The following is an 18,696-nucleotide window of genomic DNA, read 5'->3' as shown; positions in this document are numbered from 1 at the left end:
GGCGCCCTCAGGGGAGAGGCGGCGGGGCGGGGCCGCGCGCGGCGTGCGTTGCCGTGCCGACCCAGCGGGGCGCGCGGCGGGCCGGCCGGCCGTTGGCCCCTCCCGCGCCGCCGCCCTGGCGGCCCCCGCCGCACTACAGCTCCCGGCAGCCCCCGCGCCGCGCCGTGACTCGGCTTGGGGCGACGGCGGCGCGGGCCGGGATGGAGTGAGGGGGCGAGCGGCGGAGAGAGCGCAGCCCACCGAGCTCTGGCCCCCGCCCCCCTTCCTCTGTCTTTCTATCTCTCTCGCTCTCTCTCTCTGGCCCGGGCCTATGCGGCCCCCCAGAGACCATGGGATCCAGGATCAAGTGAGTGCCCCCCCGGAGCTCTCCAGCCCCGCTTGCAGGCCCTCAGGAAAGCGGGAGGGCTCTGGAGAGCGAGAAGGGGACTTCCCCGCCCTCCTTCCAGCTCCGTGTGAGGCCGCGCGGGCGAGACCCCGGCCGAGCCTACAGGCCTCGGGGTAGGGCGAGAAAGAGGGGGAGAACGAAGGGGGAAGAGTGCCTCCCGCCCCCCCCCCCCCCCAGGCCAGCTGGCGGGCCGGGGAGGGCGGAGGCGGCGGGGCGGAGGGCCCTGTGCCGTCAAACCCCAACTCGGCGGCCGGACCCCGGGGCGGGGAGCTGCCCCGTCCCCCCGGCCCTGAGGAGGGGAGGAGAGTGTCGTTTGCCGCCCTCAGAGCCAGCCCTGGTGTGTTGTCTGCTCGCTCTCGCCCTGTGTTCAGCTCTCCGTAGGGGAGCGCGGAGGGCCGGGCCGGGAGGGCAGTTGGAGTGTTATCGGTGCAGGCCTTACGAGGGCTGGGGCTGCTGGAATGGGAGAATCTCCATTGCCAGCACTGGTGAGGGCTGGTTTGGGGGTGTGGTGGGGTCGAGAGAGTGCAAAGCCTCTTGCCTAGGTCAGAGTGTGCTAAAGGAAAGACGATGTCTTGAAAGTGCGTTAGCAAGGGGATTTGGGGGAAGAAGGAGAGTGGTGAACGTGATTAATTTGTTGGGCCTGCAGCTCCAAGCCCTCATTATTTTTTTAATTTTCATAAAACTGAGGGTTGATTTATCAGTAAGTCCTGTTGGTATGTTTGGTATTGTCACGTTAAAAGATCTTGGTTCATTCATATGCTGTTCCAGACAAATTCAGTTCCTCTGAGACAGGTAGCGGTGTAATAAAGCTATCACCAAACAGGGAGTGCGGACACCTTTGTGCGTGAAAGGTGTGATAGAGTGGAAGACGTCCAGTTAGACTGTATTTTATTTAGCAGTTTCAGTAGGTGCTGTTGAGCAATTGCTTTTCCTTCTTGAACACAGTGTTCTTCAAGATTATGTAGGGATTTAATGTTTCACCTCTTTATTTAACTTGAATATGAGACTGGAGGAGACATAGTTTGTAGTGTCCTTAGTGTGATGACGCATCTTCATGTTCACAAGCCCATAGGCTGGATAGACCTAAATGTGTGTCTGTCCAGGTGGGTTTTTTAGGACAATGTACGCAGATAATGAATGCTTGCAATGATAGCACTGAGGTGATGGGTTGGTTCCAGAAAGCAATCTTCCTTCTTTGGGAGATAGTGCGGGGATAATGTTTGCACTTTTTTGGCATATGGGGTCTCAACTGTTGCAACAGAAAAATCAAAAGTCTGAGAAACTAATTAAACTCTTAGCCTACTTTCAAATACAGGTAGAATCTAAAATTGTTACTATTTTGACAGCAGAGCAGGTTGCATCTGTAACTCGCACCTTTGGATCTTGCAGTGGTCACACTTGCTTGGGTCCCTTCAGGATTGTGGTGTGAAATGACTTCTTATGATGACCTTATCTTAAATCTATTAAAAGGCAGATGCTCACTTAAAGTATAGGTTTTTTTGTGTACATACTGAATCCACAAGCTGTGTTTACAGTCTTTGGGTTTTTGATTGCTACTTTGACATTTAATGGCTTTGCGTATACTTTGCTGAATGTGAATGTAATTACTCAGATGAGGCATTTCAACTGGAAACCTCACCAGTATCTGTGAGAAGATGTAGCAGTTAGAAGTATTTATTACAGCCAATGGATTTTATGACTTTTTCTGTTCAAAGTCTGTTTCAGTGTGAACATGTCTTTCAAGATTGCAAAGAAAGCTTGTGTCTTTCTCTGTCACCAGGAAAACATAGGTGATTGCCCTATAAAACCATTACTTTTCATTCGTCTTAGACTTTGTGAGAAAGCATTTTGTCCATTGTGTGATTAATCAACTTTGCCTTGAGCAACAATTAATAAATCATTTTTTTCCACTTTGGACAGAACACTGTGCCCAAGTAGAGCAAGGACAAAATTTCAAAACAATCTTGAAATATATAAATAATGAGAGAGCCTATCTGAGTTTGACCTGGATGTTTGATTCAGCAAAGATTTTCAAGTTGATGAGGAGCTCTGTTATTGGGGCAGGTGGAAGCATCAGTGAGAAAACTATTTTATAATTGGGTATACTGAGGCATGTCTCCTTTAGTGGCATTGGCAATATGTGTTGGAGCCCTAGCAAAAATCCAGTAGTTGGATCTCTTGCTTCTTGCTATGGATGGGTATTTATGAGGGATATTAAACTCCTTGGCACATGATCACTTGTACACACTGTGATAAACTCTGCGTGAAACCTGGACATATGTGTCAGTTATATTTTTGATGGATGTATAGTAATGAGTCATTTGAGTGAAAGATTGCTTAGAGGAAATTATCAGTATCTGCATCAGACTGAAGTGAAAGAAATCAAGAAGTTGCCAGCAATCCTGTAAGCTTTTGGCTTGTGTATAGCTGCAGGCGCAAAAAAGGTAACTTGAGTATTGGGTTACACTGTTGGGTTAAGCTTCGTGTTGGAGCATATCATACTGTACGTGCAAGGCACTCTGTGCCAGCGAGGTAATGTAAAATAGGAATCTAGTTAACCTGGCTGCTATCAATTCTTCATAGCCTTCAGTACTCAAGACTGAGTACTGAAGAAAAACTATCGTTATTGTTTTTTTAATAATGTGTCAGTATCAGTCTGTTCAACAGAATTGCATTGCACTGTAAAAAACTTGGCATGTTTCTTCTGAGAGGTGGTTGTATTTTGGTGATGACAGAAGAGATCCCTAGTATTAATCTGGGAATGCATTCAGATATTTAACATAAAGTTTGCTATATACTGACATATATTATCTACCCAGGGAATACCGCACAGAAAAAGTTAAATATATGGAAATTAATCAAGATTTGAGGTTTAATTTCTGAATTGAATTAACAAGTACAGATTTCTGCTAATACTTGTTCAATTCTTGCAAAAAAAAAAAAATTTGGCTTGTTACAGGACAGCTAATTATCACACAGTTTCAAGCTCCTCTCATGCCTCAGTTTTTAAGTAGAATGATTCTTTCTCTCATAAGTGCTATTACATTTTCCTCTGTGTAGGAAAAAAAGATTCTCCTGACAGAATTGAAGTAGGCTTTAGATATGTAAGGTATGCACTTGTGTACATACAGCTTCAGAGAAGAATTTTATTTAATTTTATTCTGCACAAATCTCTTGCAATTTGGTAAGAATTAATATTTTTGATTGTAAAAGGTACACAAGTATCTTATTTAAAATATACTATTTCAATGTGAAATTGAATTTCTCATTAATTGTTTTGATGTTAAAGCTATTTCTACATCAGAGAGATTTGAAGTAGTTCATATGACTAGCATACAAAAAGCATTATTTTCTCATAGAGCTTCTTCCTGAATTTCTATTTACAAAAAGGTATTGCATTTCCTTCTGAAATTATCCTGTTACCAAATAAATGGGGTATGTGTCCTGTGTATTTTTTTATCACATCTGTATGTTCACTTGATAACTGACCATGGGTCTTTAAGTGATTATTTGGAGGGCATTGGGAGGAAAGAAAACTTTGTGTGTTTAAGTTTATAATGCTGTGGATGATTTCAGTGGGTTGAGGTTTTAATACAATGCACAGGTGGCATTAGATGTCTGCAGGGCAGTTTACTAGTCATAAAAAATGACTGCAAAATATATATATATTATGATGCATGTTTATGCTATGTTTGCAAACTGCATGAAGTCTCAGAATGACTTGTTTCCTTAATTCCACTGAAAAGTTATAAAATATTCAGAATTCAACAATAACTTCATTCTCATACTGAGGTGTTAGCTTGTTGAATGCAGCCTTTAATACTAAGTTTCTGACTTGGTAAAGCTACTTTAATTTCACTGTTCATAGAAATAAGCGGACGTTTGTCATGGAATATTAAAAAGCAAAATTTAATGTCTTTTTGTCTGAAAGGTTTAGTATACAGTATGTGCTCTTGACAACTGCGTTATACAGTGTTTTCACTAAAGAATTTGAACACAGACTCTAACATAATACTAAAAAGGTGTTTGTTATTTTATCCATTAGCTGTAAAAATATTATAAAATTTATAAACTTTTAATTAAGGAAACAGGGTGCTAAAATAAAGACATAAACAAGGAGGGTAAGATAAGGCTGCACAGCAATATATATGAAAGGAAAAATACATTTGTGGTTTTAAGTGGATATCATTTTGTCCTCATCCTGTACCATGATTGTAGGAATGTAACTAAGAATCTCAATATATGCAGCAACTGTTAAGTAGCGCAGAGAGAATTGTGCAAGTTTGTTTTACACTGCAGAATAATAGTTGATTTGTTGATTTTAGATTTCTCATAACTTAGGAATGTAGTTTTCTGAAAAATGGCTACTTAAGGCAAAATCGGTTGGTAACTGGTGGCAAATTAAATTAACATTAATTGAATTGTGAACCATTGTTGCTCCTGAGAGGCGCTCTGTAAAACTATAGAGCGTGATCCTATACTACTGCAACCAACGGTAGCTTTTCTGTTGATTTAAATAGGTGCAGGGTTTGGCTTAGAGCCACTTGAGTTACACTAAGTGGGCCTGTGGCATGGTTAGAAATGTTTTGTTTAATCCCTTTTGGTGTTAAAGTAGCATTAAAAATAATAGAAACTCTCTGAAGAGTAGGCTGAACTCCTTGACATGTTTATATGTTTGGTTTGAGGTACCGGATAAGATGAGTTTCATTTTTTAAATTATTATTCAGGTAGGAATTCTAGCATATACATATATATGGGTTTTGTCATTATTTTCATCCTTAGCTGTAAGGGAGCTAACCAGATTCACAAGTTAATTATACCTCAACAATTTTCTCATGTTAGATAGTTTACATTAACACATAGGAGACAATATTATCGCTATACAAGCAGCCATAAATTTAGAGCAGTAATTATGCAGTTTTGATTCTTGTTTTTAACCAGGAAATCTAAGAATAAAATATCACGTGTTCAGACTTACAAAATCCTTATTTCAGTAACTAAACAATTGCAGTCTAATGTGTGATTCTCTTTAATCACATAGAAAATTTTGGAGTAGCTAAAATTGTTAGTCAGGAATTTAGCTCAAAATATGCTCTCTTATATAATCACCTGCTGCCTTTACATGCTGCTTATGAAATGCAATTGCAGAGGTTCACTTAAGCAGTTATATTAGTAAGAACTGAAAATGTACACTAAATATGTTGGTTTTTTTTCTTACGTTCTATATCATTAACTTTTATTACTGGTATGACTCTGGAGCAGAGTTATAAATACTCCTTCTCAAGTTTCGTTTACATTTTGTAGTTGAATTTTGTGTAATTCTTGACTATTGCACCTATTTCCTTATTACGAGTGCATCTGCCAGCTTTCTGGATTTAAGACTCTAGACTCTCCTGAGGTGCAACCTTGTGCATTTGTAATATTCTTCAGCGTGGCCTTTTTTTTGACAAAGAGGTAGAAATATTTTGACAGGTATTAAAGAGGGGAACTGTCTTCATCCTAAATACAGCCTCTTAAGTTTTCCAATAATGTATGCGTAAAATTACTTTGCATGCTCTTGACTGCAGCTGCCTTTTTTTTTTTTTTTCCCCTTTTTCCTGAGTAAATAGGTGTCATGAAGTTGAACTCAAGGGTCACAGTAATGAAAATGTGAATCTGGGTTGTTTGTCCCATGTTGGACAATGTGACTCTGTTTTCAGTTTGGTGAAGAGAAAACGAGTGTTCAGGATTTTTTTTTTTTTTCTGGAAAAAAAAGTCCAGGACAAGCACATAGGTGATTTACTTTCTCATTTGAAAGTAAAGGTGAAATAAAAAGAATTTGCTTTTGTAATTTGTACATACAATCAAAACCACAATTATGGCCAAGAACTGAAATAACTGTTGTTTCTCTATCTGACCAGCATTCTGAAAAGTGATATAAAAGGCATGGTTTTCTTTTTCTGGCAAAGCTCTGAATAGGCCTGTGATATTTTAGTATCTAGAAATACAGACTAGTCACAACAATTGAATTGACTTAGAGGTTCTGTGTGCTTGATTTCTATTGTTTTGATCCTTTTTTTTTCTCTGTGGAAGTTTGTTAGACACCCTGTTCATAGTGACTCATCTGAGCTTCAGTCCTATCTTGTTCCGTACTAGTGAGGCAGAAAGATCTGGTGTGAAGTCATCACAGACTATATAACAAGAAATCACATTTCTGAAGTTGTCATTGTAACATATGCATTCTTAGAACACTTTTTGACCAAGTAATTGAAAGCGTGCTTGAAAAAAAATTCTCAGTGTGCTAAATACTTTTTTTTTTTTCTTTCAGACAAAATCCTGAAACTACCTTTGAAGTGTATGCAGAAGTAACCTATTCAGGAATCAGCTGCATTGGGAAAGGTACTGTTTTGCATTGTAATTCTACCTATTTATTGCCTAAATCTATTCTTAAGAACTATGTATTGTGAGATAATGAAGTATATTTAATATTATGCTGTTCTAGCTTTTAAAGATATCTTACTTAGTGATTCTGTGGAATCTTTTACAGTTAGGACTAATAATGAGGAATTCTTGCCTCTCTCCCTGATTATGGGCCATTTTATGATTTCTTTAACTGTTTTACCTTTTTTTTTTTTTTTTTTTAAATAGAAATAACTTACTTCATTGGGTTGAAAATGTAAATGCATTTTCACATTTGTATTTGCTGCTCGTATAAGGAATGGGTAGTTTTAAAACAAAAAATACTTTAAAATTTTTTGTGTGGAATTTATTTTTACTTCCTCCTCCTTACTGGTCTACAGAAGTAATTTCATCTGTTTCCAGAATTCTTCCTTTGTACCAAATGATTTTATCTAGCAATAAGGCATGAACACAGCTTATGATTTGGTTAATTATTTTTACTAAACTGTTATCAAGCCATAATTATACAAGTATTTTTCTATAATGTTATTTCTGACAAGTATTCCTATGTTTATGCTTGAGAAGTCCCTTAACTGCAAAACCAACATGTAAATATATTTGTGAATTTTTGATTTCACTTTTTCCTGAACTTGAAGAACTTGATGAAATAAGCAGGAAAAGCAAAAGTTGAAATTTGTAATCCCAGAATTTAGCTCAAGATACTGTTTTGTGAGATCAGTCTCTAGAATGTCATGAAAAGGAGGGATGTCCAAATTAAATAATCATGATTAGTCAACATATACTGAAATAATATCCCTTTTTTATGAAATGATCATGTGTGTATTGTATATATGGTATAATGAACTGATAGAAAGGATTTTTATATTTTATTGACTGGAAAGTCACTTATCCCCTTTTGTATCTGTATTTGTTTATTACAATCCACAAAAGTCAAATAGCTGCAACTCTTTCCTTTACTGCCAAAGCCTCCATAGGAGTTGTAACTGGAATACAGTTTTGGCTTGTCCTACTGCTCTGTGCCATCACGACTATTTGATGTAACTGCAGGAGCCCTTTTAATAACTAGTCTTTGTTTCTGCACATCTGACCTGGATTCTAGTGCCAGAAAATCTGAACAAATTTGACCATAAACATTACATTGTACAGTACTAGTGTCTGGGTATAATCTTCTCTTTGAAGTTTGTTTGCATCCCCCTGGAGGGATTAATTCCCTGCTGTGGGAAGGTGGGTTAAAAAGCACGGAAACTACTTTACAGGTTTTTAATTGGAGAATTTAGTATACATTTTGTTCCCTAAACCAACTGATTTTGTGGGAGTTTCACTTAGTTGTGTTTTTAGGTTTGTTGCGTACACTTGTAGGTGCAAAATCTTCAGAAATGGTTTTTAGTGAGTAAAAAAAATTGTTTAATAATTCCTTTTACAACTTATATATTCTGAAGTTCCTAATTCTCTCTGAATAATCTTTTCAAAGTGTTTTCCCAACCAATTATTTTATATTTAAGAAGTGCCCTTTATTCTCTGAAGTCTTTGATTTGTGTATCCCCAAATATTCTATCCTTCCGTTCTAAATGAAGGTGGTTGGTTGGTTCTTCTCAGCATCAACTGCATTTAACAGCTATGCTGCATCCCAGGCAAATCACCATTCTAGAAATAGAGACCTAGAGACTTCTGTTAGTCTTTTCTACTTCTAGCTGTTCTATGCCAGAAGATCAAGAACATGTATCAACTTTTTTTTTTTTATTATTTTTTCCAGTTAGGGAATGTATGTTAAATGGCAAGGAGCGGTTACTGTTAAGAAAAGTGAAGTGTATAAAAGGTGTGCAAGGAGCAAATTATCAGGCATGTTTAAAAAAACACTTCTTCCCATGTCATAGATCCTAAAATTAACAAAGACAACTGTTTTTAAAGTTCGTGTCTAGTATAATAATGCTATTGGTCACTTACAATGCTCTTAATTCTTAAATCAATCCTCTGACGTGGTCTTGAGGAGAATGAATTGCTCCAAAGCTATAACAGTCCTTGTGTGGGAGATTGTCTGGCTTGTGGAATGGTAAAACACACGTCTATTTTGTTTGTGTAGCAAAGGATGTTTTCCACATGACTCTTAAATATCAACTGCAGTTAAAAGCTTTAATATATTTTGCAGTTCACTTGCATCATGCTGAAATGGGAGATACTGACTCATGTTATTAACTATGGACAGACAATTGTACAAGTAGCTTTATTGCTCATGTTATTGTTAACAATCTTGCATTAAATGTTTATTTGGTTAATAACTTAAGAAGTGAATGAAAGCAGCATTATCCATTGACTGTCTTATAGAATCCTAGAATCATTTAGGGTGGAAAAGACCTTTGAGATAATCGAGTTCAACCATAAACCTAACACTGCCAAGTCCACCACTGAACCACGTCCCTAAGCATCATGTCTACATGTCTCTTAAGTACCTCCAGGGATGGTGACTCAACTGCTTCCCTGGGCAGCCTGTTCCAATGCTTGATATAGAAGACTCCCTCTTAGTTACCATGACAGTTGACTGCAGAAGGAAAAAATCTGTTCTGGGATCCAAGAAAGACCTCAATAAACTGGAACAAGTTCGGTAAAGGGCCACCAAGATGGTGAGTGCATTTGCACTGTGAGTAGAGGTTGAGAGTACTGGGCTTGTTCAGCCTAGAGGAGGCTTCAGGGGACCTTCCATACCTATGAGGAGTTCATCAAGATGAGATATCCAGTGTCTTCACAGTGGCGCATGGCAGGAGGACAAGAGGCAATGACATAGACTGAATCAAGAAGCATTTTAACTGAATATTGGGAATGTGTTCACCATGAGGACAGTCAAGTATTGGACCAGGTCACTAAAGATGTTGTGCAATCTCCATCCTTGGAGGTTTTCAAGACCCAACTAGATCACAGCCTGAACAACCTGGTCTGACCTCACACTTGGCCCTTCTTCGAGCAGGAGGTTAGACTAGAGACCTCCTGAAGTCCCTTCCAGCCTGGATTATCCTATGATCTGAAGATTTGATTCCTAGAAATGTAAGCTTCAGGAACATCTGGAGGATGTTTTGTACTCTTAATAAGGTATAAAGAGAAAACTTCATTGAAACTGAAGAAGTTGAAAAAGCAAACATTGTTTTATTCCAGTCCAGGCAGAACTCTGTCAAACCACAATGAAATGTGTGAACTGAGAAAGGAGGAGATCACTGGATCAGCTCAGCTGTGGTCTCTCTGTCCTTTCCCTTCTAGAGTGTTTAGAAATAATGAATGTTTGTGCTCAGCATGGCTGATTCATGTATTTCTAGCACATGAATCTTTGGTACCTTATACAATTCCAGCATTCAGTTGTACCCTAAAGCTATGTTTGTGTTTTTCCTTGTTACATTCATAGCTCTTATTTGGGGACTTACGGACTTTTTTTACTGCGTCACTTTATGTAAATGTGATATCTTTGTCTTGAGAACTGTGAAGCAAGACAGCTGCAACTGTGACTAGCAACATTAAGGTGAATATTTGTTATTAAGAAGATAGTTCCTTCAGAGAAGGCAATTACCAAACCAGTTTTTTGCCTTATGGTTGTGATTTCTGCGGAAGCTGGGAATTCCCTTAGCTAACTAAATCTAAGTTAGTGGGTATGTTTTTTTTGTGGATTTTTTTGAAGAACTTTTAACATCCTAAAGTAAGTGAAAACGCAAAACTGCTTTTATCTTAAATCTGTTACCAATTTTTTTTTTACTGTCTGGGATTCAGAATTTCTGCACTTAGTACTTCAATGATGCATTCATTCATGTTCTACTTTTCAGTTTCATCGAATAGCACTGTTCGCTTGTCCATACTCTCTTCTGATAAAATGTTGATGCCATCTCACCAAAAGTCTAGGGCAGCAAAATAGAATAGAAAGAATGGAGTCTGCGTCTTTACAGTGACAGTACATAGAGGTTATCTACTGAGAAATCTGTGTTGTGTGTGTCAAGTATAAGTATGTCAAACATAGGAACTTTGCAAGTCTAGCACTTCTCACTGACTCCCACAGACTTACGTTCAGGAAAAGAGGAAAAAATAGTCATGGTTTTATTTAAAAAATTGAATATTATTATAGGGAAAATATTGACTAAAACTTATGGTGTTAATACTTAAGGGAGTGGAGCATCTCCCTTATGAGGAAAGACTGAGGGAGCTGGGTCTCTTTAGTTTGGAGAAGAGGAGACTGAGGGGTGATCTTATTAGCGTTTATAAATATATAAAGGGGGAATGTCATGAGGATGGAGCCAGGCTCTTCTCAGTAGCAACCAATGATAGGAAAAGGGGTAATGGATTCAAGCTGGAACACAAGAGGTTCCGCTTAAATTTGAGAAGAAACTTCTTCTCAGTGAGGGTGACAGAGCACTGGAACAGGCTGCCCAGGGAGGTTGTGGAGTCTCCTCTGGAGACATTCAAAACTCGCCTGGACGCCTTCCTGTGCAACCTCATCTAGGTGTTCCTGCTCCGACAGGGATTGGACTAGATGATCTTTTGAGGTCCCTTCCAATCCCTAGCATACTGTGATACTGTGATACTTTGGTTCTTTCCTTTGTAGTATTAAGTAAATACTGGGTAATGACTGTGACTCAAAGGTGCAGTTCCGCGGGTGATACAGAAGCGTGGCTAATAGGCTGACTTAAGTTAAATAGTCCTAACACGTACCTCTTGTGCAGTGGGTGTAGTTGGGATGGAGTAAGATGCTGATACAGTACAGGTGGGCACAACAAGTCAACTCTTTGACAAGTATGGCTGGTAACTTTGGCTTTCAACTATTCCAGGTGAATAGAAAGACTGTTAGGACTTCCAAAAATTACTAAGACAAATTCCAATTCACATATAAGGCTTTAATGTTCTCTAGCCTGTGAGTGGGGTTTGTGTCTTTGCCTTTATGCATTTTAGTGCTCTGTAGTTCTGACAGCAGGAGATTTTCTAACATTCCTTATAATTCAGATATAAGGAAACCATTTGCCTTGCTAAATCCAGGTGTATTGCTTTTTAAAAAACTACAGCCAAACAAAAATTTTTTAGACTTTATCATGATTATTTAGAGGTTTCACTGATACAAGTTTACCTTGCTTCAGGAATTAAATAAAATAAAGCCTCGAAAATCATAGATAGAGGGGAATAATAATACAGTTTATTGCCCAGCAGATACCAGTAATATAATCTGGACATAATCTATAATTGCATTAGTTTTCCTTTCTGCTGTGATACTTAATTAATTAAGTATGACTTGGGAGAAATGAGTAGATGTATATTTTAGTTGGAACTAAAATAATTATTATAGCACTTACAAACACTACATGCAAGGTTTAAAGTCTACCATTGTTTTTGTTAGCATACTGCTTTATGTTAGGTTATGTTTTACTGTTCACCATAGTTTAAGAAAAATGTTTAAAACCAAACTTTGTTTTCAGTGCTTTTCATACTCAGTGATACCAAAATCTTTGCAGCAGAGGATGTCTGTGCTGTTTGTTTCATCACTGATGTAGCTGGTGCTTCTCAAACTCAAGAAGCTAATGGGTAACTTAGCTTGAAATGCTGAGTCCTCTGGTGTTAGGGCAGTTTGTATGTCATAAACCAGCATATTCCTAAGCAAATAATGTTGGACATTGTAAACTAAAGCTACATATTTCAGTATGAACTTATTTTAATAAGTTTTGATGATAAGTGAGCGTCTTTGGTGTGATCTTCTCTCATTCCTTGGAATTGTTACATGCATGGATAATTTGAGAACAAAATAGACGCTTTGTATGAAATACTACTATTTGACTGGATTTCTTTTCCTATTTTTAAACTTCACGTAGAGGAAGGGAAAATGCATTTTATGAGATTTTGAAGGACTTCTATTGGAGGGCTTGCGTATTTGTCATGGCATCTCGTAATAGTAAAACTTCACAGAAATTGAGGTAGTAAATTACAAAGAACTTGTATTGTTTCTTTTACAAGTTATAACTGCTTAAGTTAGCTTAAGCACTTTTAGAAATGTGGTTGTATACTATTGACATATTGTATGCTTGCAAGTAGAGTGAAGTGCATTGGAAGTTCATTTTCTTTTTTTAAACCTCAGCTAAAAGAACGTTTTGTTTTTTTGAGATGCAGAAGTAGGAAGAATCTACTAGCAATTTTAGTTTAAATACCTGTGTAAAGAAAGCAAAAGCATACTAACTACTTAAGAAATATTTCTTTTAATTTTCAAAGCAATTTATGATCTTAAAGCTACTGTAGTTCATTCATCAGAAATATGATGTGACAAATTTAAGGATCTTGCTGGACTTCAGCCAAAGATCCTCTCTTGTTAGATGGGGCTGTGAGGACAATTGTAGTCTGACTGTCAAACTCTTTATGTAGAAAAAGAGAATTTGTTAGTCTAAGGTAACTGATCAAAATAGTCTCTAAAGTATGACTGTTTGAAAGTAAATGCTCACAAGAGTAAGACGCCCCCCCTACACCCCTGTCTGGGAGGACGTGGCATGCTTTTGTACAGGGTTTTTGTGTTCTTGCCAAAGCAGACGTTATAAAAGTATGTCAAATCTGTAGCTTTACCATGTAGTGTGCCAAAAGGCCTTTCTCTCCAAGGACCTCATCTTTCATCTTTTTGTGAGTGTAGCATAAATTCTTGCTGTGTGTTCAAGAAAAAAGCTAAAATGGTTTAGTACAGCTAAAGGATTTCTTTTCTTTTTTTTTTTTTTGTAAAAAAAAAAAAATCCATGGTAAGTTAGAAGCCTAAATGCGATAGCATGGACAAAGTGTAAGTGTGTTAGAGTTTAAGAAATGTTCACTGTATTAGTAAAGGAAATGTAGTTTATACTACTTCTTTTATGACAGAATTTAAAAGGTCTTGCTGTAAGACTCGCCATGTGCTTCTTTCTTTTCTCGAAAACATACCACTAAGTTGAAAAGGGAGATGAATCTTAGAAGGAAACTATTAACTCTGAGGGAGTTTATCATTGTTTGAGAGAAAGGATGAAATTTGCATTTGAATTGGCTCTGAGAGTAGCGTGTACTACTAATCTTGTTCCTACCAGAAGCTTGTGAGTAGTTTAAGTACTTCCTTCTTTACTTTTCATGTTCTAGCCTTGTGTTGTAATAGCTCTTTCCCTCTCTCCCCCCCTTCCCACTAGATCACAAATGTTATAACTTAAACTAATCGAAGTCCTTAACTCTACTGGGAGAAGTCATGATGTGCTTGGGCCTTAAAATTATTCTACAGTTGTCACTGTGGTTTCCATGATAGGACTTTCACAGGTAGAGAGAACTGGCAGGTTTCTGTCTCTGCGAAATAGACATACCGCTACTTCTTAGCATGCTCTTTTTCTCATATGTTGTAATTCTAGATAATACGGCAGTACCTCCCAAATAGATGAAGTATTTTTTTCAACATAAAGTTACTGGAGTAGGATTAAGTTGAGAGTTGCTAATTCAAAAGTTTGTAAACTTTGCTCTCAGGGCAACCTTTATTTTTTGAAGTGGAAACATTTTGTTGGTTGAAGTCCGCTTGTTCTGCATTGAGAAAGAGATACTGAAGGTGTAGGAATCACAAAGGAAGTGCAAAATTTAGGTCTCTTTCCATTAAATAAGGGCTTTCTGTTGAACATGTGCTGCAATTTGGGTGTCACAAGTTTTCCTATCCCATCTTTACAGTATTATGTTGCTACACCTAACTTCCTAAAGCAGGATTGGAAAAGTAACCGAAGCTAAGTAGATAGGTGGTATTTGGGAACTCTAATTCTCCTAAGCTGCTGTTTTTTCTGTTTCCATTTGATCGCTTTTCTTCTAAGTACGAACAAGGTGGAAGACTTTCACAAAGAACTTACAGAATTTACTAGGACTGTGGTGTCCAGATCAAGTAAGTAGTCAAAACAGTCTGAACTGTTTTGTTTGAAGCCAGTTCACAGTTTGGCTTTTACAGTATAAATGAAATACATAACTTAATTTGAAGAGAAACTCGCTCTATGAAATAGTATTAGATTCTGTCATATTGTGAGTCATCATAAATTTTATCTAACACACTTTTAGGTGTGTTCTTAGCTGACACTACTAGATTTAATAAAACCCCAAAATATTAATAACAAGTATAGCTGAATGTTCTTGCATTTCTGTAAGTTATTTTGTGGGAAGAGATCTGTTGTTTGTCCTTATTGCTTCATGCTTTAACTACTTCTGTCTACAATCTTTTCTATTTCACAAGTTCTTACTAGTCTGCACTATATTGCTACTGCTGGCACTGTTTAACTAGACAGAAAATTCAGCACAGAAAGTCTCGCTCACAAGACTTTAAACTCTTTTGTTGATTTATATTTTTTTAAAGGAGCTTGACATCTTCATCAAGTTCACAGTGGGCCTGCTTTGTTTGCTTTCTCTTGAATGCTTGATAAGATTTTTCTTCTATTGTTTTGTGCAGCAAGGACAGAACTTGCCATGGCTGAGGTGGTTTTTTTGTAAATCCACAATATGGTCATTGTCTGCTGCTGAATAATTGTGACTGCTTTTTGTACAACCAGAACTAAGGCTTTGGCTGTGAACAGATTCCTTCTTAGCGTGAAAAGAGACTAATCCATGTAAATACAGCCCCAAAATAAAGCTTTACAGAAAAAGGGAAAGGCTGCTAAGCAGGAGGGCAGAGGTCAGCAATTTAACCTTTAACCTAACAAATAAGAAGCATGAAAGTTCCCGAATTGGTTTACAAAGGCAAGCTCCTGTGATCTGTCAGTTTTTCTTTTCATGATAGAGTTGGGTGAGAAAACTGACTGACAGGTAGTGCCTTTTTAACTGCAGGTTGAAATTAACTGCTAAACTGAAACTTTTTAGGGAGGTTTTTTCCCCTGATTTTTAACAAATTAGTTTCGTGCGCTAGCTGTACTTACAATGTTCCTTGAATTTATAGAGGAGTTTGAGTCATTCTTTTTAAAGAGTTCTTGAGAGACTCAATTGAGATATGGAATACTACTGAAACATTTAATATTTCAGTATTTGAGGCATGTAAGGATTTTATGATGCACTTGGTGCAATTAACTCGCTGTTAATGTGCTCCTTTAAGAGTAGGGCTGTTATTGCAATAACTGCAAAAAGATAGTACTTTGAATAGACTTGAAGAGTTGTTTTTAAAGGGAGTGTGTGTGTGACTTTATTTAAGGGAGTAATTTTAACTTTAATTTATTCTCAGTCACAAAATTTTGCAAGGTGGTTTGTTTTTGTTTTTCTTAATCACAACAGGTAATCTCATTAATGAGTGTTAAGTTTTGCTTAAAGCTTAGTGCATCTGCAATCAGCTGTTAATCTAGATATAGACAATTCTGTAAAGAACTTTTAATTAGAGTGTCATTCAGATGAAAAAGAAACAAAGAAGCAATGACTTTAAAGTAGGCTCCCCAGAGGTTAAGAATAGCAATTTTGGGGTTTTTTGCCTAATGTTGTAAGCACCGCCCCAGAAACAACTGATGTTTTGTCCATCCACAGTTGTACCGATGCTTCCTATGAGTGTCTTCAATAGAAATATTGGAGTTTAGAAGTTGTGTCTGTGTTTAGTCTGTTGACACAAAGGTCAGAAATTCTACCCAGAATGCTACTTTAAGTTTAATGTGCAAGCAAAGCAAATTTGGTAAAGGAAAAGATAGACTAGATCTATTTTTATTACTGATTCTTTTTATTTTGGGTAGTTCGATGCAATCAAAGAATGTAAACTCTAATTCAAAAAGAGGTCTATCAGAGTGCCCAAGGCAGTATTGTCTGCTTCTCTTTGGTGTGATACATTTTTATCATGAACAAAAATAGACATTGTCAGGTTTTCTTGTGTGTTTTTTTTTCATTTTTTTTTTGTTTGTTTGTTGGTTCGGTTTGGTTTGTGTTTTTTTTTTTTTTTAAGATTGAAATAGAGTTAGAAAGAAAGATGATTTGAGGTTAAATTATTATCAAATAAGTGTAAAATTAAATCAAGACTACTGTTTTACTTCAGCAATGGTTGTAAAAAACCAAACCCAAACCAAACCAAATCCCAAACCCCACCTTTTGTGTTACCAGAGACGAGGCTCATCTGCAGGATTCTACACAAAGTGCTGTAGTGTGCTCGTTCACGGTTAAGGGTCAGTGTGTGGTACACTTTTTTGCAGCAGTGTTTGTGAATAACAGTGGTTTAATCCTAAAGAACTATATTACGGTCTGTTAATATCCTAACGTACTCATTATCTAAAGAAATTTCATACAGTGGGGGTGGTGAGACACCGGCCCAGGTTGCCCAGAGAGATGGTGGGTGCCCCATCCCTGGAAACGTTCTGTGTCAGGTTGGACAGTGCTCTGAGCAACCTGATCTAGTTGAAGATCTCCCTGCTTGTGGCAGGGGGGATGGACTAGATGGCCTTAAAAGGTCCCTTCCCACCCAAACTATTCTGTGTTCTGTGAACAAGGAATATCACCTGCTCTGCACTGGATTCTGTCATTGGAGAGGGGAGAAGGAATGCGAAGGGAATGCTGCTGAACCCTGGCTGATGGGTAAGGAGTCTTTTGGCCTTGCTGGGGCTACCAAGTTTTGGTAAACCATTTGTTGAAATTCTAGATTGTTTGCTCTTGGGAATATGATTTTTATGTCTTTTTTTAGATGGAAACAGATTTCAGTGTACTTTTTAATAGGGCTTATTTCATGGAAGAGTGGAATAGAAACTGAAGTTGAACTGCAGTATTAAGGATGATAACCTTGGGTGGAGGGCTGGGACCAAACAACTGATAGTTGAAATTTATTATCTGGAATGGGTTATAGTCAGGAGAGTTCATTTGTTTATACTTCTGTAGGGATTAAAAAAAAATGCAAAACCCTCAAACCCCTGAATATTTAAGTTGGTCGTGATTCTTCTGAAGTCTTCCACAGCTGGCTATTTGGAGAATAATTTGTTCTAATTTGATGAACTAGCTAGTAAAAACAAATGATGCATGCTATAGATAGTCAAATAATATAAGACTATATATAAAGTACTCTGTAGAACATCATAACTGTAGGGCTTTCCACCCAGATTAAAAGATGAGGAGCAGGATCGAAGGGCCCTATTTACTGTGCCAAAAATGTGACCTGCCCCAGACTTCATCAGCTATTACAGTACATACACCTAGGGAGGGAATGGGGGAGGGGGGGAAACTTCGGTGAGTGCTTTTAAAGCAGTATCTTGGATATTGTAGCCAAAAGTATTTCCGCACTTAGAATTTGTGCTAGGGTTTTAAATAGTGGTGAAGGGAATTACAGTCATGACTCCCTTTGCATTCTACTGGGATTGACTGAATCCCATCTTTAGTTCCTTTGAAGAGTCGTTTACATTGAAACTATATGTAGTTGTGAGTATAAATAGTGGTAACATTACCTTTTTTGAATTGACTCTTGCATCATTTCATCTCTTAAGTAAATAATTACTCTTCATTTATGTCTTGTGGACCTGTAAGATACTTTTGAAATCCTGGAGATCTTCTGCTCCAAAGATTCGAAAACCACATCATCGCTCTGTGGAAAAACACCTATGAAAAGTAATTAATGCAGACTCAAATCAAATGCTAAAATGTGAAGACAAAATAGCTGATTAAGTATCCCATTATAGGTATACAGTAGAACCAGGCTTCTGACTTTTCATTTGTAAGCTTCATATTTGACTTAATGTTATTTAAATCGTGTGCTTTATCTTTTTGTGAATATGGCACTGGGACAGTGCAAGCAAGTAGGGGAAGAAACCAGGATATGAGAAGCAGCTCAGGCAGAATAGAAATTAGCTTATGCTGTCTGTCTCTTCAATAGGCAGTTGAAAAGATGGTAGAACAGAACTGGCCCGTGGTGAAGGGCAGGATCAAATTATAATAAAATATGGCAGAGTAAAGAAAATCACCACACCGCCCAACAAAACACAACCCCCAAAACTTTC

At 37.8% G+C, this 18,696-nt stretch overlaps 1 protein-coding gene across 2 annotated transcripts in view; it reads left to right on the top strand.

The window, feature by feature from the left end:
• Positions 1-201: 201 nt before the first annotated feature.
• DENND1A (DENN domain containing 1A) overlaps positions 202-18,696 on the top strand; it is a 216,564-nt gene continuing 198,069 nt past the window's right edge. For both annotated transcript variants that reach the window (XM_082492687.1, XM_082492686.1), the window contains exons 1-2: positions 202-346; positions 6,693-6,763. In XM_082492687.1, the coding sequence (XP_082348813.1) occupies positions 330-346; positions 6,693-6,763 (88 nt within the window). In that variant the 5' untranslated portion in view covers positions 202-329. The remainder of the gene's footprint in view (positions 347-6,692; positions 6,764-18,696) is intronic.

This window comes from Vanellus vanellus (assembly GCF_965231255.1).
Source record: "Vanellus vanellus genome assembly, chromosome: 18".
Lineage (NCBI taxonomy): Eukaryota > Metazoa > Chordata > Aves > Charadriiformes > Charadriidae > Vanellus > Vanellus vanellus.
The sequence above is the reverse complement of the archived record's forward strand: the minus strand, read 5'-3'. Positions and strand labels throughout refer to the sequence as shown.